The following is a 26,480-nucleotide window of genomic DNA, read 5'->3' as shown; positions in this document are numbered from 1 at the left end:
CTGTCACTACACTGAGTAGCTCTTTCAATGACAGACTCCTTCACCCCAAGTGTGTGAAGGAGAGATATCGGAGGTCCTTCCTTCCTGCTGCTGTGAGACTCCACAACCAGCGCTACTTCCAGCAGACCAGTCAACAGAACAGTTAACAGTAACAGTAAAGGAAAAACACAGTAAATGATGACAATTATCCTTATCTTTATTTTCATTTATAATGAATGTTTCTTGCTATCCACTTTGCTGCAAATTTCACCGGTGTGGGACAAATAAAGGAATATATTATTATTATTATTATCATTAAATTTTATGTAGGTGTGTGTCCTGTTGCTTTTTCGGTATGACTGCATGGCAAACCAAATTCCTCGTATGTTGCAAAACATACTTGGCTAATAAATTACGACTATGATTATGAGATGCATTCAATACATAATGATTTTATGAAACACTAGAAAAAAATTTTATCACCTCGTGCCAGTGTGTTAGATCCGTTGTTAGTGTAAGCAGCATTTCTTGAGGCATTGTTTTCAGTCCGTGACGTTTCCTACAACAATATAAATTGTTAGAAATATCTTGCTGTACTTCTAAATAATCTACAGACTTTTCACAAGCCACAATAATGAAATATGCTTCTGTCAAGTGTTCCCCAGCTTGCTCATAGAGCCATTTGCCAGTAGATTCCTCTAGATCTACCACTGTATGTTCTTGCAGTCACTTTTCACCTTACCACAAACTAGGGGTGCCAACTATCTCACTCCCAAATACAGACAAGATGGCGTCACTGCCCCGCGCCCCATGCGACCTCACCCAGCCAGCGGCCACATGTTCCCGCTCCATCAATGGCGGGCGGCTGCCCGGGCCGGGCCGGGCGGTGGGTTGCTACCATTAGCACACTGTCCGGGTGGTAGAGGCGGGTTGCTACCGTTAGTACACTGTCCGGGTTGGGCGGCGGGTTGCTACCGTTAATACACTGTCCGGATGGTAGAGGTGGATTGCTACCGTTAGTACACTGTCCGGATGGTAGAGGCGGATTGCTATCGTTAGTACACTGTCCAGATGGTAGAGGTGGGTTGCTACCGTTAGTACACTGTCTGGAAGGCAGAGACAGATTTTAACCAGCATCTGCAGTTTTTTTCCTACTACACTGTCCGGGCCTACAGCGTCCGGGCCTACAGTGCCCTCCGGGCCTAATACGGGATAAGGGGGGGGGTCCCATACGGGACAAGGCAATTTAGCCCAAAATACGGGATGTTCTGGCTAATAAGGGATAGTGGAAACCCTACCACAGACAGAGCTTTTATTTACACAGATACACAACTAGTTTTAGTGTGCCCATGAGCCTCTGGGGGAGGTAAGTATTATGGGCAACAAGCAGGAAAGTGCACCTGAAACCATCACCTTATTGAATGGTGGAACAAGCACAAGAGGCCACATGGCCTACCTGCTCCAAACTATTATGTTAGCAACACTTCACCTGTTCATTATATCATATCCCACTATAGATTGTTGCTTGATTTCAAATTAAGACTGAATAATTGTGACCGACTGCAACTCCCAAGCAATGAGCAGAAACATATAGTACCAATAACATTCTATATAATAAACTCTTGTTTGTTTGTTTGTTTGTTCCTGAACTACAGCCAAAATGGTACACGATAAGGCGACAATTTTAGGCCCATCTTACTCACTGTCGTCCCTTTGGTGCTAATGGAAGAAGTTTCAGTGAAATTGGTGTTATATTTTTTAAATTATTCAAATTTTAAAGCTTAAATCTATCCCCTAGGGCAGGAGGGGGGAGGAAAGGAGGGGGGGAGGGAGGGAGGGAGGGAGGGAGGGGGAGGAGGGAGGATAAGGGGGGTTGAGGGGGATGGAGTACAGGGGATAGGGAAGGGGGAGGGGAGGGAGGAGAGGGGGAGGGGGGTGGAGGGAGGGGGGATGGGAGGGTGGGGGGAGGGGAAGAGGGAGGGGGAGGGGAAGAGGGAGGGGGAGGGGGAGGGGGGAGGGGGGAGGGGGGAGGGGAGGGGGGAGAGGGGAGGGGGAGTGGGGGAGGAGAGGGTGCTGCAATGCAGGAGAGGTTTGGGCACCACGGGTCCACTTGGTCTAGTAAGATATATTATTAAAGTATTCATGCTTCTCAAGTAAAATAACACATGACAAGTGACATACGAAACTGAAGTACAATGTTCTTCGTTTGGAAGTCCTTTTATCTACAAAAGCCACCATGCCATCTTTCTTTGATCAACTCATATTTGAAAAATGCAGGCTTTAAAAGAATTTGTGACAAGATCAAATTACATGTGAACATCCAAAATGGGTAACCAATAATTTAAACAAATTGATGGCTGAAGATTTTCATGTTAACATATATCTCGATATAAATATCTATATACTAAAACTCTCGTTTGTTTTTGTTTGTTTGTTCTTGAACTACAGCCGAAAGGGTACACAATAGCGCGACAATTTTAGGCCCACCTTACTCACCGTCATCCCTTTGGTGCTAATGGAAGAGAGGGAGGGGGGAGGAGGGAGGATAAGGGGGGTAGAGTGAGGGGGGGAGGGGAAGGGGAGGGGAGGGGGAGGGAACGGGGGAGGTGCTGGGGGGGAGGGGGGAGGGAGGAGGGGGGAGGGGGGAGGAGAGGGTGCTGCACCAATGCAGGAGAGGTTTGGGGCGAACGTTGTCCACTTGGTCTAGTAGCATTTAAATATTTGCTCAGTGCTTTTGTGCTTCATAGGAGTTAATCTGTTTAATTTTAAAAATGCTGTTATAACAGACTCAAAAGTAAAACAAAAAATAGAGAATTATTTTATGGCAGAGTTATTTTGTGTCCATTATTTTGTGTCCAAAGTGTGGACTAATCCAAGTTGGAAAAAAACAGATTGCTCTGAGGAATTACCTCTGTAATGGGATCTATCCCTGGATATTGAGAGAGGCAAGAGAGGAGATTTGCAGGGACCTTGATGAAGATCTTCGTATCTTCTGTAGCTGCAGGTGAGTTCCTGAAGGACTGGAGAGTAGCAATGTCGTACCTTTATATTCATGGAACATGTATCCAATTCACATTTGCTACTATACACATCAGTCACACCATGGATGCCCCCAACCAAAATGAGACACCATTTGGATTTGGTGCACCGCATGTATTTCTGCAGGAATGAGGGATGAGACACTGACAAACAAGATGCCTTCAACCCATCCAGGAATCATCATTTGGCAAGGATTCTACGCAATTAGTATGGAACAAATGTCCCCCGACCATGGTAAGAGGTTTCTCCAGGGGCATTCCAGATAACTGAGTAGCTGCCACAAATCATTCACTGTGCCACTCCAATTCTATCGATCTATTCTGTCTTCCCAGCAGACAGGTTATTCGGGACACCGCAACATTAGTAAAAGGTTTTCTCATGATCACACTGAGAATGCCTACCAATAAAGCACGGGGTCATTACAATCTATGCTATTTTGCACCTAAAATGGTAGATATCAAGCCAATGAAGTGCTATATGTTTGTCATTTGAGCATCTTCACCACTCATAGAGGTATTTTCAATATATATACATATCTGCAAATTTTTCTAATTGTGTATTTTGCACTAATGTTCATTTGCACAGTCATTTTCCTTTTCACTGTCTTATATAATTTCTGCACAATTTATGTTTAGGGATAAAGCTTCCATACTCTCCTCACTGTTATAACCCGGATGACATTCTATTTCTCACTGTTGCAATGAACTACTGGACATGTTTTTTTACAAGACAGCAGTAGAAGCTTGATATAAATATCTGTCATTTATTAAAAGGTGGAATCCTTGGCATATATCTGTGGCTTTTAGGTGATTGCCGCTGGTAGTGGCCATGTCTTGCATGGACAAAGACTCCGGTACAAGGATCTGGCCCTCAATGCCCCTCATGCTGCAGGTGACAACTCCACATTTTCTGCAAGAGTTGAGTGTGGTTGGGACATTGCCAACACTTCACATGTTGTTTGCTGTTCCTCAAAACAAATTCTGTTGTTAAATTCTCACAAAGATAGAGCATCAACATCTAACTAAGAAGATCGCCCTCTCTGGGTCCAACTAATGGGCTACATAGCCTATTTTCATTCTATGTTCCTCCTTTATTTACCACTGTAGATTCTGGGCCTCCTGGCCTGGACTCAAGATTAGAATTGGATCCAATGAATGGGGAAATAAATTGAGGGAGGAAATACAAATTTGAATAGATAGATATCTTTAAAGATTTTTTCACTCTGGATGTCACATGAGTCAGTGCCAATATCTTACCCAATATAAAGCTTACTTTTTTTTCTCTGATAAATATTCATGCCATTTTTGAAAGCCAGATAGAATTGATTTTCTTTTTTCCAAACTTGAATTCTCTGCATCTTCCAGAGTTTTAATGAACTTCAACATGTTTTCTCTCCATTCCGCAGTAATTTCCTGTAATTTAGCCTGGTCTTCTGCATCCTTAGAGCATGAAGAAAACAATCTCAAAAGGTACAAGTTATTGATAAAGAGTACACGACATCAGTAGAAATTATGACGATTCCACAACATGTGTGAGGTACTCCATGGCAAATTGTAATCATGGTCTGTAAATTTCCAACTAAACTAGGGACACAGGTGCTGGAATTTTGAGCGAGACCCCCAACGTGCTGGATCTCAGCATGTCAGGCAGCAAATCTGGAAAGAATGGTTGTGACATTTTGGGTTGGGGGACCCTTCTTCAGACATTGCAGTGAGGATGGTGGGAGCTGGAAAAGAGGACTGGCAAGTGATACATGGATGCTGGTGAGGGGGATTTAATTGGCAGAAGCATGAAGTATGTGACAAAGGCTAGAGATGAAAAGGAGACAAAGGGATGTCAGATAAGGAGAGAAGAAGAGTGAAATGTAAAGCTTTACAGAGGGAGGAGTATAGAAGGGAGGGCAGGATCGTGAGAGAAACATATGAACTGGGTTGGGAGGAAATAGTTTTTTCAAAAGTCCATAATTTTCATCTTGAAATCTAGGTCAAATGTGCAGTATTCTATGAAAAGCACAATATATTACATGAACCATTCTAATTTGCATAATATTTTTCATATTTTTAATGGTGCATTCAAAGCACAAACCTCATAGATATCATGATAGATATCATGTTAACTTAATACAAGGCTTGCATTATTGTAAGTATTTCAAAGCACATATCATTGAAACTAAAGAGTGCTCATGATAGGCACTTTTAACTTATTTCTTGCTGAGGGGCTGTGAAACATTAGAATGGGTAATATATACTGTTTCCATTTGATTTATTCTTTGTTTCACGAGGATTTATTGTTTTATAACGGAGCACCGAAAAATAAAATCTGCATCAACTTTGTAACAAACTCATAACAATAAAAAATACAGCATCAGTTGTGCACACAAATTTGCCCTGAATATTCCAACTGAAATTGAAAAACATTTCTGAACATTTTTTGTTTAAAATAGATGATACATTTCTAAATCTACTAAAGTAATTTGTGAAGCCAACAAGCTACCTTTATGCCAAGCTGTGCTAGAAAATGTTGTGCAATTGTACTCCAGAGTTTTGCACTGATTTCAAGATCGTGAACTAGTTTAAGATTGTGCTCTTCAGACACCTGCAAAGACAGAAATAGGTAACGATGTTACTAAGACATAACATCCCGACTCCAAAGGACCTATAATCTAAAATGAAAGTAACAGATTAAAATTTTCATCCGTGCAGTAAATATCTATAAGACTAGACGGGCGTGGACCTGTTGGGCCAAACCTCTCCTGCCCCGGCAACCCTCCACCGTCGACCCGTTGCCGGCCAGTCGGGGAGTCTCCCCCGGGGCCGTGGGTGGGCGAGGGGGGGGTGGGGAGAGGAAAGGGAGAGGGAGCACTCACTCTGGCCCCGGGCGGCCATCACGGCGGCCAGAATGAGCCGTGGACCCGTTGAGTGGAAACCTCTCCTGCAGCGGCAGCTCGACGGCGACGGCCATCTTCTTTGACCCTCTGATGCCGCACTGCACCGCGGGAGGAAGGTCAGGCGCGGGGCATGCAGGGACGGGCGCCAGTCCTCCCGGCGGGGGGGGTCACATTTATTAGTTTATTAAGTTAATTGCTTAATTCCCCTTTATTAGTTTATTAAGTTAATTGCTTAATTCCCCTTAATTAAGTTAACTCCCCATCCCCACCCCCACTCTCCCTCCCACCCCCACTCTCTCCTCCCCTCACCCCTGCCCCTTCCTCGAACTCCTGCAGGAATTTTCAGACAAGCCTTCCAAGGAACATTTCATTCCCCTTCTGCGTCAGCCTATGTTAGTAAACTGGTTATAAATTTTGAATGTAAAATGCCTAGATCGAGACTCGATCCAACACTTCACCTTTATTTCACGCAATGGTCTCTGCTTCAATCCTAACCCAAAAATCTGCAAGTAATTTAGTGTCTTTAAATAGTGTAAGTGCATGATTTCCACATATGCTCCATCTTGCATATCCATGGATCAAATCACAAGGTGGGAGGAATGGGGGTATGTGGATTTATGTCATGCATGCACACCATTGGTGCTTCATGGGTTACATGATCAATTTTACTCAAAATATCAATTTTGTGGAATAAAATAGGGGCATCTGTTACACCAATAAACTTCATGTCCCCAGAATTAATAATTGAAAGCAGATTTGATGGAGTATCTTGAAAATGTTCAGGTAATCAGGGAAAGCTAGCATGCCTGATAAACTTGAGTGAATTTGGTCAATAAGATAACTGAGTCATAGAACAGTAGGAAAGAAAACTGCAGATGCTGGTTTAAATCGAAGGTAGACTCAAAATGTTGGAGTAACTCAGCAGGTCAGGCAGCATCTCTGGAGAGAAGGAATGGGTGACAGAAGAAGGAATGGTTCAGACAGAAGAAGGGTCTCGACCCGAAACATCACCCATTTTGTGTTCTACCTACATAGAACAGGATCATTTCCATGATACTAGTTATAGGAATTTTCAGAAGACTTTCGATAAAGATCTTAAGTGATTCTTCATCGAAACTGAAACTGATGGAATGGAAACCATGGTATTGATCAGCGTTGAAATTGATCAGGGGAAAGGCAAGAGAGTGGAGCAATAAATTTGACAGAATCACCCATAAAGAAGTGACCCAGGTTCTTTGTGTTGCATTTTGGGAGGTCAAATAAACAATCAATGGCATAACCCTTAGCATCATCGATAAAAAGTGGATCCTTGTGGTCCAGTCCATTACTCCCTGCAAGTGGCAACGTAAGTTGATAGAATGGTAAAGAATGTATATGGTATGCCTGCTTTCATAGGTTGGGGCACCGAGTACAAATGTCAGGAAGTCATGATGCAGCTTTGTAAGACTTTGGTTAGGCTATCTGATATAGCGCCACCAGAGATTGGTCGCAGTGCAGCAAGCAGTAGAGAACACCATCGCCAGATCACAGATGTACGACATCCCCTATTCGGCCATGAACCCGCAAAGGGTCGGCTAAAGTCCACGCCAAGCTTCCTCAACGAAGTTGAACCAAATGCTGAAGCTGAAGGTACTAGAGTTGCATTATGGGAAGAGAGACTCGCCAATCCACCATCAACGACATCGATGTCCATAAGTGCCAAAGAAGAACTTCCTCCTGGGGCCGGATCAAGCTGGGCTGAATGGAAATGCCTCAATAGACCGAGAGCTGGTACTGGTCACTGTAAAGTGACTCTCAAGAAGTGGGGTTATATAGACACTGAAGACATCATCTGCATATGCGGCACTGAACCACAAACTATGGAGCACCTACTGAGATGTCCTCTATTGGAGCACGCATGCAAAGCTGAGGGCCACGCAGAGAACAATGATATTGCTCAGAGTTGTGTTCAGTTTTAGCTGAAACACAATATCTAGCATGTGTGGACACGATAAGAAGAAGAGGTTAGGCTGTATTTGCAGTATTGTGTGCATTTCTAGTCACCCGTTACAGGAAGGATGTGTAAGCTTTAGAAAGCATGCAGAGGAGGTTTACCAAAACGATTAGGGGGTATTAGGTACAGGGAGAGGTTGGACAGACTTGCGTTGTTTTCTCTAGAACTGGAGATTAAAGTGAGATCTGATTGAAGGATATAAAATTATGAGACGTATAGCTAGAGTAGTCAGTCAGAACCTTTTTTCCCAAGATGGAAAAATCCGATATCTATCAGCATAGCTTTAAGGTGAGAGGGGCATAATTTAAAGGAGATGCGCCGGGCAAGTTTTTTTACAGAAAGGTGGTAAATGTCTGGAACGCACTGCTGGGGTGGTGGTTGAGGCAGATACAATAGTGACATGTGAGAGACTTTTGGATAAGTAAGTCAAGAGTCAAAAGTGATTTATTATCATATGTACCAAAATGGAACAATGAAATTCTTACCTGCAGCAGAACAAGAAGTTTGCAAACATAATACACAATAGATAATGTAAAAACGTAATATAATAACAAAGAAGCTCAATAAATTAAAGAAACCAAAAAAGTGCAAACAACCCAGAGCCCGAGGTATGGACCAAATACCAGCTGGTTAGACTGGTGTTGATGCTGCACATCGGCCAGCAAGGGCAGGGAGGGCCGAAGGGCCTGTTTTCACGCTGCATCACTCTATGACTCTGTATTTTGAGGAACGATGGAAGGAGGAGACAAACAATGAAGTTATCACAAATGAAGTGCTACTTGCAAAGGTGCAGTACGATGAATTACCTTTAGTGCCAGGCTATAGGCAGCATCACTCCACCAGCCCTTCTCCTGGGTTAAAGTATCTATTTGTGCAATCAGTCTTTTTCTCTGCATTTCATATAAGTGGTGATATTCATCAAGCATACTGAGGGCATAAAATAAAAGTCAACCAATAAAAACAATTTTGTATTTTTAACCTCTTAATCATAAAAGCTGTCGGTTGTGAGTTGGTTCTTTTCATGAAGATACTTTTTGTTCGTACTACATTCCCCAGTAAATCATCTCACATGTTCACCACTTTCTTCCAAAGGCAATATGGCAAGGATTTTTTTAATTCAGCATTCTCTATCTTGTAAAACTTAGTTCATTAATTTTTTTAACAATTATTAAAAAAAGTAGGCCAACAATGAACTTTGACATACATTCCAGCCATTTCTCATTTAAGTCTGTTCGTGTCTTAATGCCATGAAAAATGTCCCATTGAATAAGTCATGACTCTTAAAAAACCAGTTTATTTGTCCTGTTTAATCAAGATTTTCTTTAAGGTGTCCCTTTCTAAATGTCATCCAATACCCACCTCACCCTCACCCCATCTAAACCTTTGAACTCTTTCCATAAAGAGAAGAACTTATATGTTGCCTCAGAAAATTGGGCATAGCAGCAAACATCCTCCACGTCACCAAAGCAACACTTAGAAGAGTTTGAAAATTCCAGATCTAATAAATGCAATCTCACTCAGCATGGCATTTGGCCAGTAGACACAAAATGCTGGAGTAACTCAGCGCGTCAGGTAGCAGCATCTCCGAAGAGAAGGAATGGGTGACGTTTCGGGTCGAGACCCTTCTTCAGAATGATGTCAGCAGAGGGGGACGGGACATTCCTTCTCTCCAGAGATGCTGCCTGACCCATTGGGTTACTCCAGCATTTTGTGTCTACCTTCGATTTTAACCAGCATTTGCAGTTTATTTTCCTACACATAGAATTTGGCAGTACTATTTGAGAAATCCACCAGTCTGACCAGCTACAACATATTGCCAATGATAGACACAAAGTGCTGGCCTAACTTAGCGGGTCAGGCAGCATCTCTGGAGAAAAAAGGGTAGGTAACGATTCTGGCCAGGACCCTTCTTCAGACCCTTCTGAAAGGTCCACTCTGAAGAAGGGTCCCAACCCGATTCCTCGGTTCTTAGCATCTGTTATAAATTCCCCTATCTCTAGACTGAGGAAGACTTTGGGAAAGTTGTCAACTTACTAAAATTATGGTTGCTTCCAACTCCACCTTCCTTCCATCAATAAGGCTTCTTACTTCAATTTCCACTATAATATATGCCTCTATCCAACTGCCAATAAAACTACAGCCATGAGATTCAAATTATTTAATATTTTCCATGCTAAAATTCCACCTTCCTATTTACTGTAATTATGGTTCCTGCTAGTAATATCCTACCACAACTAGAAAGCAGTCTTGAACTACTATCTGCCTCATTGATGGACTATCTTTGATCAGACTTTACTGGCTTTATCTTGCACAAATCGTTATTCCTTTATCATGTATCTGTACACTGAGAATGGTTAGTTTGTAATCATGCATTGTCTTTCCACAACAAAACCTTTTCACTGTACTTCGGTACACGTGACAATAAACTAAACTGATAATGTCTGAGTATTTGCATGGGAACACTGAGGACTCACTTGGCATTTTTATGGGCTTCAATTAATGCATTACTCAGCTCCTCCCGTGTTCTTCCTATGGTCTTTGTCGCCTTGCGGTCACGCTCTCGAAGTAGAGCAAGTTCACTGGAAATAAGAGACAGAAAGTTAGAAATTGCATCTATTAACGGTGTACATGCATGCTAACAGCACTAGCATGTAGCCCAGAAGACACAGTCTTTGTAACCAGTCTTGAAGGGACATTTTTCTCCACGATTTTCTCTGTAATGTTAAAGCTCAGTACATTGAAGACTGTTGGATCATCCATTACAATGGATTTCATATAGTAACATAATCTCCAGCTTATGTTAAATGATTAACGCCAAGTGCTTCTTTGGCAGAAAGTTGCTTTTTCACAGTATGATGACTTGCATCTCAGCTATAGAATCTGAGTGTTTCTTAACTTTTTTCCATGTTTATCTTTGAGCCTTCTCCCCTTCCTTCACAACCTGGATACTTACTTTGCTTCTTTTAGATATGGTTCCACTGCGCCCCATTCCTCTCTAATGACTATTCGCATGTGATAATGTATGTAGCGGGAATGATGTGGCAGGGGAGCCACAATGATCCAGTTTCCTCCTCCAGCATCTACAGGCCTGGAGTTTGAACACTGACTGACTGACTTTCCCACTCCCTAACCCAAGAGTGCACCTACATTTGGTTTAGTGCAACTACCTCAACACCAACCAAGGATAAAACTTGGCATTTTCCTGTTTACTATGACTCTTTGCAAAGAGTTGGAACTTAGAACATAGAACAGTACAGCACAGGAACAGGCTTCTCAGCCCACAATGTCCACGCCGAACATGATGCCAACTAATCTCTGTTGCACGTGATCCATATCCCACCATTCCCTGCATCTCTATGTGCCACTATCCTGTCTGCATCCACCCTATCCCTGGCAGCGCATTCCAGGCTCCCACCACTTTGAGTAAAAAAACCTGCCTGACACATCTCCTTTAAATCATGCCCTCTCACCTTAAAGACATGCGCTCCGCATATCTCTGACATTTCCCTCCATGGAAAAAAAGATTCTGACTGTCTACCTTATCTATGCCTCATAATTTTATATACTTCTAATGGGTTTCCCCTCAGCCTCCGATGCTATAGAGAAAATAATCCAAGTTTGTCCAACCTCATCATATAGCTATTACCCTCTAACCCAGGAAGCAGTCTCGTAAACACCTTCTGCACCATCTCCAAAGTTTCCACATCCTTCCTAATAGGGTGACCAGGTGCATAGAATACTCCAAATGCAGCCTAACCAAAGCCCTACAAAACAGCAATATGGCTTCCTGACACTTATGCTCAATGCCCCGACCCTTGAAAGCAAGTATACCATACGCTTTATTTACCACTCCATCTACGTATTGCCACTTTCAGGGAGCTATGGACCTGGATCCCAAGATCCCTCTGTACATCAATACTGGTGTCTTGCCATTAACTATATACTTTCTCCTTACATTCTTCATCAATAAGTATTACATCTTACACTTGCTCAGATTAAACCTCATCTGCCATTTCTCCACCCACTTCTGTAGCTGATCGATATCCCACCATAACCTTCCTCAGTGTCTGTGACTCCACTAATTTTAGTGTCATCTGTAAATTTATAAACCAACCCATATACATTTGTGTCCAAACATCCACTACCCTAACCTCATTGATCACCTTCGTCATATTCTCACAAAACTCAATCAACGTTGTAAAACGTGACCTGCCGCAAACAAGGCAATGTTGACTGTCGCTAATTAGCCTGTTCTCCTCCAAATATGAATAAATCTTAACACAAAGAATCCTTTCCAATAGCTTCCCTACCTCTGATTAGCTTAGAGGTACAGCACGGACACTGGCCACTCGGCCCATGGAGTCTGTGCCGACCAGCGATCCCCGCATACTGACACAATCCTGCACACTAGGGACAATTTACAATTTTCACTGAAGTCAGTTAACCTACAAACCTGTATATCTTTGGAGTGTGGGAGGAAACCGGAGCACCTGGGAAAACCCCACATGGTCAATTCTACCCAGTAGTTTCATACAATTTGGAAATTACTAGTTCATTTAGAAAGCCCTTACATCCCAATAAAAATAACATTTCTGGAAAGCTTCTATGATTACGATTATTACCTGTTGAGTTTTTCAACAGAATTCTGGAAAAGAAACAGTTCCAAAATAAGTTCCTTGTCCAATAACCGTTGCATCGTGATTTCATTGTGCATATTGGTTAGATAGCGAGGAATGTAGTCCAATAAATTTACATACCTCTCTCTGTGAAAGAAGCAAAATAAATATTATAGCTGACCTTAAGCTAAAAGAAATAATCAAAATCATAACAACTTTTAAAAAGATTTCCCCTTTTAATCCATTCTCTTTTCTTCCTTTTTATATAAAACTGTGAAAGCTCACTTCCATTTATGATATTTTCAGCCAAGTCTTGGATGACTGTAAAGTTGCTACCTCCCAGAGCATTCCATCCTAAAATCATTCATCCCTCCTCCAGTATCATCGATTCAGATCTTTGTAATATTTCAATCTGTCAGTAAAGGCCAACCAAGAATTTAAATTCCGAATTGGGGTGGTGGCTAGCTTTGCAAATTTGGGAGGAAGTCTATGATGTTATTTGGTTTAACATTTGGACATGATGTCAATTATCATTGGAGGGAAATTGTCATAATTTTGCGTCAAGACTGAAAGAGTAGAGGGTTCACAAGAGACTTTTACAATCTTGAATAAAAAGCAAACTACTGGAGGAACTCAGCAGGTCAGCCAACATCTGTGGAGGGGACAATGTGCTGGAGTAACTCAGTGGGTCAGGCAGCATCTCTAGAAGGGAATGGACAGACGACATTTCGGGTCAGGACCATTCTTCAGACTGATGGAGAGGAGGGAAGATAGCTGGTAGCCTACAACCCAAATGCATTAAAAGAAAATGTTAAATATAGTTGAAACACTAAAATATATTATTACGTCTGCAATCAGAATGCTTGTTTGATTTTGCATCTCTAATAATGTTTCATGGCTACACAAAACAAAATTGTACGTTTTAGCTTGCATCTCCAACACATCAGTAAAATCATTCGCAGACTTTATACGGTAATTTGTATCTAGGTTGCAAAGTTTGGAACAAATGATAGTAGAATCAGTGAACATCTACGGTTGTGACAGACCTGACTTTGGCAAGAAGCTCTCCTCGCTCTGCACAATCCACACTAATCTGACGAATAAGCTCATGGAACACAATATTGTAAATGGTTTGCTCCTTTTTCACCAGATCCAGCAAATGATACATCTGGGCAAATAAAAATCAGCACAAGGCAGTTGGAAATTGTGTCAAACAAGTGGCAAGAATGTAGAATCTGTTTAAGTTGTAAAATGTTACAAGAACCTTTAATGATCTTTCAGTCTTAATTATTAAAGCTTTCTTTTTCACTTTACACTGAAGTTAATGGAATCAAATGTCAGAAGCAGGTCAGCTGACAAATATAATAGCATAAACACCCAAGAATGAAATTCAACTCCATATACAAGTTGAGTAATAACATTCAAAACATTTAAGTTTCTTTTTTTATGTTGCATTATTTTATGAGATTCATAGTAATACAATGAAAAAATCATTTTATAATTATCTAAATTTAGTTTAGATGTTTATTAGTGATATGGATGTAAATAAAAAATTGTCTATATATCATTAATATTGGAAAATTACCATGAGGATAGGGAGTTTGAGATTCAGGGGAATTAGCTTATTAATAAGCTGTGTTTTTAATACACAAAGAACACCACAGTTCATGACATGGTTTCTTGCATATTCCAATTTTTGAATTGCTCTGTACCCCAGCTACATCTCTGCTACCTTTGCTACCAAGGATTAAGGAACGAATTGCTGAGCTTCAGGCCTGAAGCTCAGCAATTCGTTCCTTAATCCTTGGCAATTTTTTAAAGATCTCCTTGAACCCTATTTCAGATGATCTTTAGAAACATAGAAACATAGAAAATAGCTGCAGGAGTAGGCCATTCGGCCCTTCGAGCCTGCACCGTCATTCAATGTGATCATGGCTGATCATCCAACTCAGTATCCTGTACCTGCCTTCTCTCCATACCCCCTGATCCCTTTAACCACAAGGGCCACATCTAACTCCCTCTTAAATATAGCCAATGAACTGGCCTCAACTACCCTCTGTGGCAGAGAATTCCACAGATTCACCACTCTCTGTGTGAAAAAAAACGTTCTCATCTCGGTCCTAAAAGACTTCCCCCTTATCCTTAAGCTGTGACCCCTTGTTCTGGACTTCCCCAACATCGGGAACAATCTTCCTGCATCTAGCCTGTCCAACCCCTTAAGAATTCTGTAAGTTTCTATAAGATCCCCCCATTTACTTATAGGTGCAGCCGAGATGTAGGAATTGAGAGTAGGGGATATCATCTTTGCAAGAGGCAGGGTGGGAGGAAGTGTTGACAACATAACTATGGGAGAGGGTAGGTTTGTAGTACATGTCTCCTCCACATTTGCTCCCAGGAAGAGACTTTCCATACAAGGACATCTGAGATGTTTTCGTTCTTCAGTGAACGTGGTTTCCCCCCAATTGTTACAGATGGATCCCTTACCCGCGTCTTTTCTGAGTCCTAGAGTTCTTCTCCCTCTTTCCCCAGACGCAAGAAGGATAGAATGCCCCTGGTCCTCATCTTTCACGTGATCCCATCATTAATCACATCTTCTCATCCCCATCCCTTTCTAATTTTCACAGAGACCGCTCCCTCTGCAACTCATCCCTTCCCACCTAAACCAGCCCCTCCCCAGGTACTTTCCCCTGAGCAGCCTACCATGTAGAACCTTATCAATTGCCTTGCAGAGGTCAGAGGATCAATTCATTGATGTACACAAAGAGTTAAACAGGAAAAAGGCAAAGTTAATCTCCAACAAAGACAGTATCCATTTTTTATATATATGTTGATGTTGTAAATGGGTATTTATTTTTCTCCTGCATGTTTCTACTGCATGCGCAACAATTATAGAAATACGATTTCTGTCATTCTCACAATACCTGACTTTCTTCTTTTGATTCCTGCTTTTCATTATCATTAAACCCAGCTTTTTCCAACATGTCATCCATCACTTGAGATAACTGAATGGCCTCAATTCTCCCACAGGGTTTCCTGGGAAGAGAAAACATTGGCCAAATCAGGAAAATGCGTGAACGACAGTTTTGTTTTTCTTTGGGAAATGGCAATTATTTGCTGAAGAGGAAGGAAAGTAGTGATGAAGCACAAAATGTTTTCACACTTGTTGCCAAAAGTCACAATTAATGCGTTATAAGTTTCTTGCCAGTTTATACTTGCTAAATTTCTCCTTTAATCATTTTTGGTAATTGTTTGCTGGTTGCTACTCAAATTCCATTAATTTTCAATGCCTACCAATTTTCATAGCAATTCTATTTTTTTAAATTTAATCTGATACCGTATAATCCTTAATTTCTTTGATTAGCCTTGGTGGATCACTTTATTCCATCGTAGTACATTGATTGAGAAATATGCAAGGGCTTCTGCAAAAGTCTGTCATTGTTTATCTTGGCAGATACTTGGCCTCTCTGCTGCTAATAATAGCATTGACAACAATGGGACAGTTTTTACAAGTACTGTGAAATTCAGAGACTTTTTTTAACAAAAGATCTTTAAGTGCATCATGAAGCAAATTGGCACAATCATGGAGTTAATACAACTACTCACATGGAGGGAAATACTCTCAGTTTTTTCTCATGGTCTTCCAGTAGGGTGGTATATTTACTATAAGAAAGATCAACCACAGAACATTCGTTATTTTTTTTTTATTTTTTTTTTATTTTTTAAAGCATATGTACAAATAATAATAAACGACAAACTGGTTATAGAATTCTTACATAGCTGCAATTTTAAAAATTTTAAAGAAAAAATAAAGATGAAAAGAGACTGAAAAAAAGACTAAACTAATAGAGAGAAAGCAAAGAAAAAAGAGAATTACAAATATAAAGATTATGGGAATAGATCTGGGAGTTAATGAGTATGAGTATGAGAACATTAGTTTTTTTAATGGACTCTTTGGCAGTAAAAATATGCATTAGAAAGGGACATGATTAGAAAGGTTCCTTGAATAAAGGAACATGGAAGGTGGATGAAAGAAACCGGACTACTGTTTTATAGCCCCATAGCAGAAGCTGGAAACTGGAAGTCTCCTGAGCTAACTCTGCCAGGGCCGTCTTAACGCATGGGCCTGATGGGCACTTGCCCGGGGGGCCACGAGCATAGGGGCCCCATGCTGATCTGTGTATGTTAAGTGACTTGCAATAAATAAATACTACTTTAAAAATGTAGGTTCAATAAGTGCTTTTTTCGCAACATTTTCGGTCACTAAGTGCTTCTCACAGCATCTGTAAGTGCTTTTCGCAACAATGTAGCACCCTAAGTCCATCGCTAAGTGCTTTTCGGTAAGTGCTTTTCGCCGGCACGACAGGGGGGGGCTGGTAGGGAAAGGGGGGTGGGGGAGAGTAACGGTAGGGGCCCCAGTACACTGCTTTGCCCGGGGTCCCATAATGCTGTAAAAACGGCTCTGAACTCTGCTACCACCATCATCTATTGTACAAGTGATGGCTCCCACTGATTGTCGCCAGAAGTTTGCATCCTTTTCAGGACGGACGAAGACAGTGATGAAACATTTGAAACATAGATGATGGACATGAAAGAAGAAGACTGTTTAATAACATTGTTCAATACCAACTCCAATTCCAGACCACTGTTAATCTTTAATTCATATGACCCCAGTTGTATAATAAATTGCAGCTTCAATGTGCTGTATTAAGTAGATTGTGGGGAAAAGGCACATCAACTGTAACCATTCCGTTGTAAATAATATTAACTAGGCCCCTGCACTAAATCTATTAGAAAATTAGAAAAGAGATGTGTTAGCATTGTATTATATGCAGGGCCATGCTGTGATCAAACATGGTGGAGAAAAGCTTTCACTGAAGAAAAAAGCTACTTTAGTCAAAGATTTAATACATTCGAGGATTACTCACTCCTCATAATACTCCAGTCCCAGGACTCCCCTGTTCTTCACAATGTGGTACTCATCTGGTATCAAACTCTCAGATACATCCGCCTTCCTCTATTGAGTGAAAAAAGGTACTTCATATCAAAAGTATTAAATGCAGTTCCTAAATAACACAAGAGTACAAATATCATGAGCAGCTCCCAGAAGGCGAATGGGCCTGGAAGGCCTCAACACTAAATTACATGGCATTAGGTACACGATGGGTGAGGTCATCTCCAAATGATGACGGGGAATCAGCCTCTCCCAGTACACCTCAAGTCACTCAATGTTTCTTTCATGTATAAGCCCATTATTGGAAATGTTGCCTTTTAATTGAGACTTTAAACAGAAACCATAAATGGGTTTGAAGATCCATTGGTATATGTAGGAGCCATTTAAGTCTAGGCTAGCTACTGTTGGCCTATTATATTATTTTGTCAAGATATATCTTGGCATATTATTTTGGACAGTTGAGGGCGGTCATTAGATGCACAGGGTGGTGTATATATATGGGCATAAGGGACAGGGAGTGGCAGACACAGTTCTCACCAGACCTGGACAGACATACGAGTGGACAAACCTGAGACCTGGGACCAGACCAGGGACGGAGCTGCCAGCTACGACTTGTATGCAAAATAAGTAAAGCCTGGTATGTTCATCTCCTTGTTTGTACATCTGCTTCAATAAACAACTAATTAAACTGGAAATAACGAGTGGAAGATCTGTTCAGTTGGATCTGCGTAAGATCACTCTTACTCCCTGTGTAGTAATGGCATTTGGAAAATAAGTCATTGGAAATGTTGGAAAGTTGCCATTACAGCATAATTTGTGAGAAAACTAGAGATCACAATTGGTTTTAAATTGAACAATGGGCAAGGTTGAAGGGTTGGAGTGTGGTGATAGGTGTGGGGGGTGGGGGTGCATTTCACATGAGGCATAATTTAAAAAGTGTAAGAAAAAGAACAAGATGATAATGCAGGGAGGTGAACAAAGGAAAAAAGGTGGCGAGGGGGAAATCGTCAGGCAAAAAAAGTCCAGCAAATAGGAGTCAGAGTAAGATAGACAGTAAATTGTCAAAACTGAAGGATCAAAACTGAATGTATTACATAAAAAGATAAATCACACCATAAACTCAAGTGATTGGAAGGGCCAAAAGAGACTGTTAAATACTTTAAACAAGTCGGATTGAAGAAAATCCCAAGGCTTTTCACACTCACATTAAAAACAAAAGGATAACTGGGGATAAAGGAGGGAATTTGTGCTTGGAGCCAGAGTATGTAGGCGAGGTACTAAAGGAGCATTTTGCATCTGCATTCCCCAAGAAGGATGTGTAGGAAAGAAAACTGCAGATGCTGGTTTAAATCGAAGATAGACACAAAATACTGGAGGAACTCAGTGGGACAGGCAGCATCTCTGGAGAGAAGGAATGGGTGATGTTTCGGGTCGAGACCCTTCTTCAGACTGATGTGTTTCGGGTCGAGACCCTTCTGCGTCACCCATTCCTTCTGTCCAGAGATGCTGCTTGACCCGCTGAGTTACTCCAGCATTTTGTGTCTATCTTCACCAAGAAGGACATGGAGGACAGTGAGAAAATACTAAAATGCAAAGGCAGTTTGAGATCAATAAGGAGGTGATGTTAGGGCTCTTGAAGGGCATGAAGGTGGATAAATCTCCTGAAGCTGATGGGATTTATTCCAGCTTATTAAGAAAAGCAATAGAGGTAATTGCAGGGGCCTTGATGAAAATCACTGCAACTTCTCTAGCCACAGATAAGATCCCAAACAACTGGAGATGATCCAATGTTATTCCTTTGTTTAAGAAGGGAGGTAGAGGTAATCTAGGGAATTGTAGGTCGATGAACAAGTTGGTAGTTGGGAAGCTATTAGAGAGCACTCTTCAGTTTAGGATTTGCTGCTATCTGGAAGGGAATGAGCCAAGTAGTGACAGTGTACGTGGTAGATTGTGTCTTACTAACGAATGTGTTATTTGAAGAGGTGGTGAAGGTGATCGATGAGAGTAGGGTGGCGGATGTTGTCTATATAGATTTAATACGGCATTTGATGCCCCATGGAAGGCTGATCCGGAAGATTAATATCCACAGTAGTGACGGTAACTTGGTCATTTGGATTCAGGTCTGGCTTACTCATGGAAGACAGAGGGCAGCAGTAGGAAGGGCATTGTTCTGCAGCTGCGGCTCACCGGCAGTCTCCGTTTTTGTTTTTTTTGTGTTTTTCTGTCATTGTTGATGTTAAATGTACGTTTTGTTTTATTTTTAATTCTGTGTATGTAGGGGGGTGGTGGGGGGGTTGGGGGAAACCTTTTTTTAAATCTCCTCCTCAATGGAGATGCGACCTTTACCGTGTCGTATCTCCGTTCGCGCTACGGCCTAACATCGTGGAGTCGGCGGCCTCCAGCTGGGATCGACCTCGAAGACTCCGGTCGCAGGGCCTGGACTTACCATCTCGGAGGCTTCGGCCGTGGGCCCTGCAGACCGCAACATCGGGAGTTCGCAGGTCCCTGGCTGGCGACCGGCTTTTGGGAGCTCCAGCCGTAGCAGCTTCGACCGCCCCGAGGCACGAGGCACGATCAACCCGCCCGCAGGCCCTTCATCGCCCTGCGTGGCTCGGCCGCAGCACTTTACATCGCCCGGTGGGGGCTCAGGACTCTCATCGCCCTGCGTGGCTCGGCCGCGGCATTTTCCATCGCCCGGTGGGGGCTCAGGACTTTCATCGGCCTGCTCGGCTCGACCCTGGGACTTTCCATCACCCGGTGGGGGCTTCAAGGGGTTGGGAGCCTCGATCGCCTCGTGGCGCCACGGGAGAAGAACGAGGAGTAGATAAGACTTTGCCTTCCATCACAGTGAGGGTATGCCTAGAGCAATCACTGTGATGGCTGTTTTGTGTAAAAAAATTGTATCTGTGTGTCTTGTGTTCTTTAATGTCTACTGCCGGACCCTGACGTGAGAGGACGCTGGCGTTGATTATTCGCCGCTTTTCCGTCAGGATAGTTTGTCTGTTTGTCTGTTTGTTTCTATGTTAATTGTATTTGTAAAGCGCTTTGTGCATGTGTTAAGGCGCTATATAAAATAAATATATTATTATTATTATTATTATTATTCTGGCTGGATTCTGTGACCAATGGAGTTCTGCAGGGATCTATGCAGGGATCTCTGTTGCTTGTGATGTATGTAATCTTAGACATAAACATAGATAGGTTGCTTAGTAAATTTGCAGACAACAGCAAGATTGCGTGACAGTGAGGAAGGTGGTCAAAGTGTACAACGGGTTATAGATCAACTGGTAGTGAAATGGACAGAGAAATAGCAGATGGAGTTTAATCCAAGCAAGTGAGGTGCTGCACTTTAGGTGGTCGAATGACAGAATACAATTAACGTCAAGACCGTTAACAGCCTTGATATGCAGAAGGATCTTTGGGTCCAGGCCAATTGCTCCCTGAAAGTGGCAACACAAGTAGAAAGATCGGTAAAGAAGGTATATGGTATCCTCGTCTTCATTGATCAGAACATTGAGTATAAGAGTGTAAGAGTCAGGAAGTCAAGATGCAGCTTTATAAGAATTTGGTTAGGCCACATTTGAACTATTGCCTGCAGTTCTGATTGCCTCATAGCAGGAAGGATGTGAGGCTTTGGAATGGGTGCAGAAGAGGTGCTTGGATGAGGGGTGCATCAGCTACAAGAAGAGGTTGGACAAAGTTCCCCTGCCTGACAGGAGTGGGCAGCAGGAGGAATGACCGAGATGAGGTTAGATGAACGTGAATTAATTTTTCAGGCACATCGGATGTTGAGGGGAGACCTGATGGAAGTACATCAAATTACGAGAGGCACAGGTAGGGCAGATAGGTGGTGGAGGCAGATGCAACGGTGTAATTTAAACTTTTGGATATCTACAGGGATATGCAGGGAAAGGAGGGGTATGGATCACGTGCAGGTGGAGGAGATCAGTTTAACCTAGCATCACATTAGGCTGGGACATTGTGGGCGACTGTGCTGTGCTGTACTGTTCCATGTTGTATATGTTCTATGAAATGTTGCATCACAAAGGCGGTACCTATCATTAAGGATCGCCACCATCCGCCCATCACCTCTAGTTGCTACCACCACCAGGTAAGAGGTACAGAAGCCTTATGTCTCGCAACACTGACAGCTACCTTCCTGCAGTTCAATTCTTTAACAGATCTGAACAACCCTATTCCTAAATCAGCATCGGAAACCTGTGAACCACCTCTTGCACTACCATGGACCTGTTTCTCATTATGCTCTTGCACTAATGTCTTGCTTTGCACAGTACTTTTCTTTTATACCTTCTTGCATAATTTATATATAATTTGTGTACAATTTATGTCCGGAATAGAGTCTGAGTCCATGTGTCTGAGATGCTGCCGTAAGGAAGCTTTTCATAGTGCCTGTATCTCACTATACTTGTGCGTATGATAATAAACGACTTATGCGGTATAGTTACTCATTACTAAAAGGCATTTGATAAGTTGTCTCATCAAAGATTACTCCACAAGTTCTTGGCAATGAAGAAAAAATGTTAGCATGGATGGAATATTAGCTAACTAACGGAAAATTAAGTTGTGATAAGCGGATAATTTTTTAGGTTGGCAATCTGTAACTAGTGGGAGGCGATGAAGATCGGTGATAGAACCACAACTACTTATACTCTGTATTAATGACTTAGGTAAAGAAACCAGGCTTACAGTAACAATTTTGCTCATAAACCAATATTTATTTCTCTCTGTGTTGCCTTCTTCCCAGGGAAAGCACTTCTCACAGTCAAGAAACCTTCCAAATGCACATATTTAGCTTGATAAAGAATTCAACTCTTGGCAGCTGAATTGATGCCTCCCATTTGATAGCTTCACTTCCACCTAGTCATGTTGAATTGGAATTTTATTTTCTCAGGTCATAAACATTTATAATGAAAAGCCTACATTGAAGAGAGATTTTAACAGTATAGACCGGAAGCAAAACATAATAAATATTGCTCGAAAACTGTTCGATATCTTAATTGTTACTCACTATGGCACGCTGTTTTTCAAACTGAGCCCGAGCAGCACTTTTGTCCATGGTTGCTAATGATCCAGGCGTCATATGAATGGGACATTTGGTATATACGGCATCGCGTAAAAAGGAGATATCCCTGTATGAAGGTTTGGAAAGGTTAAAATCAAAGGAAATCACAAAACAAAAATGGATGCAGATGGAACAAGATTTTAACGAATTAATGAAAAGGCTGAAGTGATCTCAGCCTTCTTCTAATTTTAACATTAACATATGGCAATAAAACGACTTTAGAAGTCCCTCTTTCCAATGAAGTAACGTATTTTTATTTTCTGAGAAATAAGATAAGAAAGTAGGGAGTAAAATCTGTTCGCAAAGGAAAACACAGCAGACAGGAAGGTAATGCAAAAAAAAAGGAGACATATAGGAAGTGCGCAGAAGAAACAAGAGCAAGGAGAAATGTAAATAAACCCTGGATAGATGAATAGTGCAGGAGATTGGCTGTTGTCAAAGAAAAGAGAAGAATTATTAGAGGGACAATAACTCACCGTGGATAAGAAAACTATATGCGAGCAAACTAGCAGCAAAATTACAGGCCTAATAAACTAGAGCATTGTGCAATAATCTGGAATAGAGTCATAGAGTTATAGAGCACGGAAGCTGGCTCTTCGGCCCAACTCATTCATGCTGGCCAGATGCCCCATCAAAGCTAGTCCCATTTGCCCACATTTGGCTCATATCCATCAAAACCTATCCTATCCATATACCTGTCCGTCTTTTAAATGCCTCAACTACCTCCACTCGCAGCTCATTCCATATACCAACCATTCTAAACTAAACTAACTATAACTAAACTAAACTAAACTCTCCGAGCGATATAGTTGCCCCTCAGCTTCCTCTTAACTCTTCCCCCTCTCATCTTATACCTATGGCCTCTGGTGCTTGACTCTGGATAAAAAATGATTCCCCTCATGATTTTATACACCTTTATAAGATCATCCCTCAGCCTTCAAGGTATAATGTCCAAGCCTCACCAACCTTTCCCGAAAGCTCAGGTACTCGAATCATTGCAACATCTTCATAAATCTTTTCTGCAATCCTTCCAGCTTAATGACATCCTTACTAGAGCACGGTGACCAAAACTGAACTATTCTCAACATAATACGGCACGGTAGCGCAGCGGTAGAGTTGCTGCCTTACAGCGAATGCAGCGCCGGAGACTCAGGTTCGATCCTGACTACGGGTGCTGCACTGTAAGGAGTTTGTACGTTCTCCCCGTGACCTGCGTGGATTTTCTTCGAGATCTTCGGTTTCCTCCCACACTCCAAAGACGTACAGGTATGTAGGTTAATTGGCTGGGTAAATGTTTAAAAAAATTGTCCCTAGTGGGTGTAGGATAGTGTTAATGTACGGGGATCACTGGGCGGCACGGACTTGGAGGGCCGAAAAGGCCTGTTTCCGGCTGTATATATATGATATGATATGATATGATAATACTGTGACCTCACCAATGTCTTGCACCACTGTAACCTAATGTTGCAACTTCCATACACATTGAAGGACAACGTATTAAAAACTTTCTTTGCCACCGTAAAGGATCCATCACTGATTCCTGACACTAACAATGATTCGTATATCACAGCTGGAGCTCCCACAATTTCCTCTCCAGCTTCTCACAACGTCCTCTGATATATATGATCAAGTCCACTTGACCAATATTCCTTTAAACCTTTTCTATCCATGTGCCAGTCCTAATGTCATTTAAATGTTGTTATTATATCTGCATCAACCACATTGTCCAGCAATTCATTCCATATACATACCATGCTGTGTAAAAAAATATTGTCCTTCAGTTTCCTATTTAAATCCTTTCCCTTTCACCTGAAACCTATGTTCTCTCTTTTTCAACTCCTGTACAAAAGGCTGTATGCACACACCCGATGATAACAAGAGGAGTTGAGTATAGGAGCAAAGAGGTCCTTCTGCAGTTGTACAGGGCCCTAGTGAGACCGCACCTGGAGTATTGTGTGCAGTTTTGGTCTCCAAATTTGAAGAAGGACATTCTTGCTATTGAGGGAGTGCAGCGTAGGTTCACGAGGTTAATTCCTGGGTTGGCGGGACTGTCATATGTTGAAAGACTGGAGCGACTGGGCTTGTATCCTTTGGAATTTAGAAGGATGAGAGGGGATCCTATTGAAACATATAAGATTATTAAGGGATTGGACACGCTAGAGGCAGGAAACATGTTCCCAATGTGGGGGAGTCCCGAACCAGTTGAAAAATAAGGGGGAAGACCATTTAGAACGGAGATTAGGAAAATCTTTTTCACTCAGAGAGTTGTGAAGCTGTGGAACTCTGCCTCAGAAGGCAGTGGAGGCCAATTTCCTTGATGCTTTCAAGAGAGAGTTAGATAGAGCTCTTAATGAGAGCGGTGTCAAGAGATATGGGGAGAAGGCAGGAACGGGGTACTGATTGTGGATGATCAGCCATGGTCACGGTGAATGGCGGTGCTGGCTCTAAGGGCCAAATGGTCTACTCCTGCATCTATTGTCTATTGTCTATTGTCCATTGATAATCATGATTTTATGCACCTCTTTAAGCTCACTTCTCAGTCTCTTGTCTCCAATGAATTTGTAGACCTGCCCAACCTCTCACTATAGCTCAGGCCCTCAAGTCCTGGCAACATCCTTGTAAATCTTTTATGCACTCTTTCCAGCTTAACAGCATCCTTTGTACAGCAGTGTGACCAAAACTGAACACATAATTACAAGTGTTGCCCACCAACATCATGTACCATTGCAATATAACACCCCAAGTTCTATTCTCGGTGTCCTGACTGATGAAGGCCAGCATTCCAAAAGCCTTCTTGACCACCCTGACTACCTGGGAAGTTACTTTCAGGGAACTATGTACTTGTACTCCTAATTCTTCTGTTCTACAACACTCCCGAGGCCTACATTGATTTGACCTCCCAAAAAGCAAAATTTGCACTTATCTGAATTAAACTCCATTAGCTATTCCTTAGCCCACTTACCCAGCTGCTCAAGATCCCCTTGTAATTCTTGATAACTTTCTTCATTGTCTATGATGTCGCCTATTTGTAGTGCCATCTACAAACTTACTATCCATATCTTTCACATTGTCTACCAAATCGTAGAAATACTGAACTACAAATTTCAACATGACTGTTGCTTGGTTTGAGTTAAGATTTCAAAAAATTAAGTGTATCTGGTACAAAAAGCTGTTAGAAGTAACCAAAAATCTATCAGATTATCATAAAACCCAAAAGATTCACTAATGCATTGTAAAGAAGGAAACTTGTTGCCTTTGCTGGACTAACACAAATTGCAGGACTAACGCAACGGGTCAGGCAGCATCTCTGGAGAACATGGATAAGTGACCTTTCACGGAGTGCTGGAGTAACTCAGCGGGTCAGGCAGCATCTCTGGAGAACATGGATAGGTGATGTTTCACAGAGTGCTGGAGTAACTCAGCAGGTCAGCCAGCATCTCTAGAGAACATGGATAGGTGACGTTTCACAGAGTGCTGGAGTAACTCAGCGGGTCAGGCAGCATCTCTGGAGAACATGGATAGGTGATGTTTCGCAGAGTGCTGGAGTGACTCAGCGGGTCAGGCAGTATCTGTGGAGAACATGGATAGGTGAGGTTTCTGAAGAAGGGTCCCGACCCAAAACGTCACCTATCTATGTTCTCCAGAGATACTCCCCAACCTGCTGAGTTACACTGCACTTTTTGATGTTTTTTTGTAAACCAACATCTGCAGTTCCTTGTTTCTCCAACTTGTTGCCTTTACCTGGCTTGGCCTAAGCCTGAAAGTCTCATATCGGTGTGGCTATATGTGTGAAGGATTCTTATTATCATCCTCACTACACCCAGGCAGTATATGGATTAGCCACACTAATTCCAGATAACATCCCATCTGTAGTGAAAACCTGTATCTGGACATACATACACTGCCTGCCAGTGCCTTAGTGTCGACACCAG

At 42.0% G+C, this 26,480-nt stretch overlaps 1 protein-coding gene across 6 annotated transcripts in view; it reads right to left on the bottom strand.

Moving 5' to 3' along the window:
* The window catches only part of axdnd1 (axonemal dynein light chain domain containing 1), an 80,403-nt gene that overhangs the window by 34,982 nt on the left and 18,941 nt on the right, over positions 1-26,480 (bottom strand). For all 6 annotated transcript variants that reach the window (XM_078407631.1, XM_078407634.1, XM_078407635.1 and 3 more), the window contains 11 exons: positions 22,495-22,615; positions 17,440-17,528; positions 16,118-16,174; positions 15,436-15,547; positions 13,561-13,682; positions 12,521-12,661; positions 10,373-10,477; positions 8,705-8,825; positions 5,512-5,613; positions 4,291-4,457; positions 463-538 (listed from right to left, as the gene is read on the bottom strand). In XM_078407631.1, the coding sequence (XP_078263757.1) occupies positions 463-538; positions 4,291-4,457; positions 5,512-5,613; positions 8,705-8,825; positions 10,373-10,477; positions 12,521-12,661; positions 13,561-13,682; positions 15,436-15,547; positions 16,118-16,174; positions 17,440-17,528; positions 22,495-22,615 (1,213 nt within the window). The remainder of the gene's footprint in view (positions 1-462; positions 539-4,290; positions 4,458-5,511; positions 5,614-8,704; positions 8,826-10,372; positions 10,478-12,520; positions 12,662-13,560; positions 13,683-15,435; positions 15,548-16,117; positions 16,175-17,439; positions 17,529-22,494; positions 22,616-26,480) is intronic.

Source organism: Rhinoraja longicauda, chromosome 11 (genome assembly GCF_053455715.1).
Source record: "Rhinoraja longicauda isolate Sanriku21f chromosome 11, sRhiLon1.1, whole genome shotgun sequence".
In the NCBI taxonomy this organism is placed as follows: domain Eukaryota; kingdom Metazoa; phylum Chordata; class Chondrichthyes; order Rajiformes; family Arhynchobatidae; genus Rhinoraja; species Rhinoraja longicauda.
This window is presented reverse-complemented; position numbering and strand designations above follow the sequence as displayed.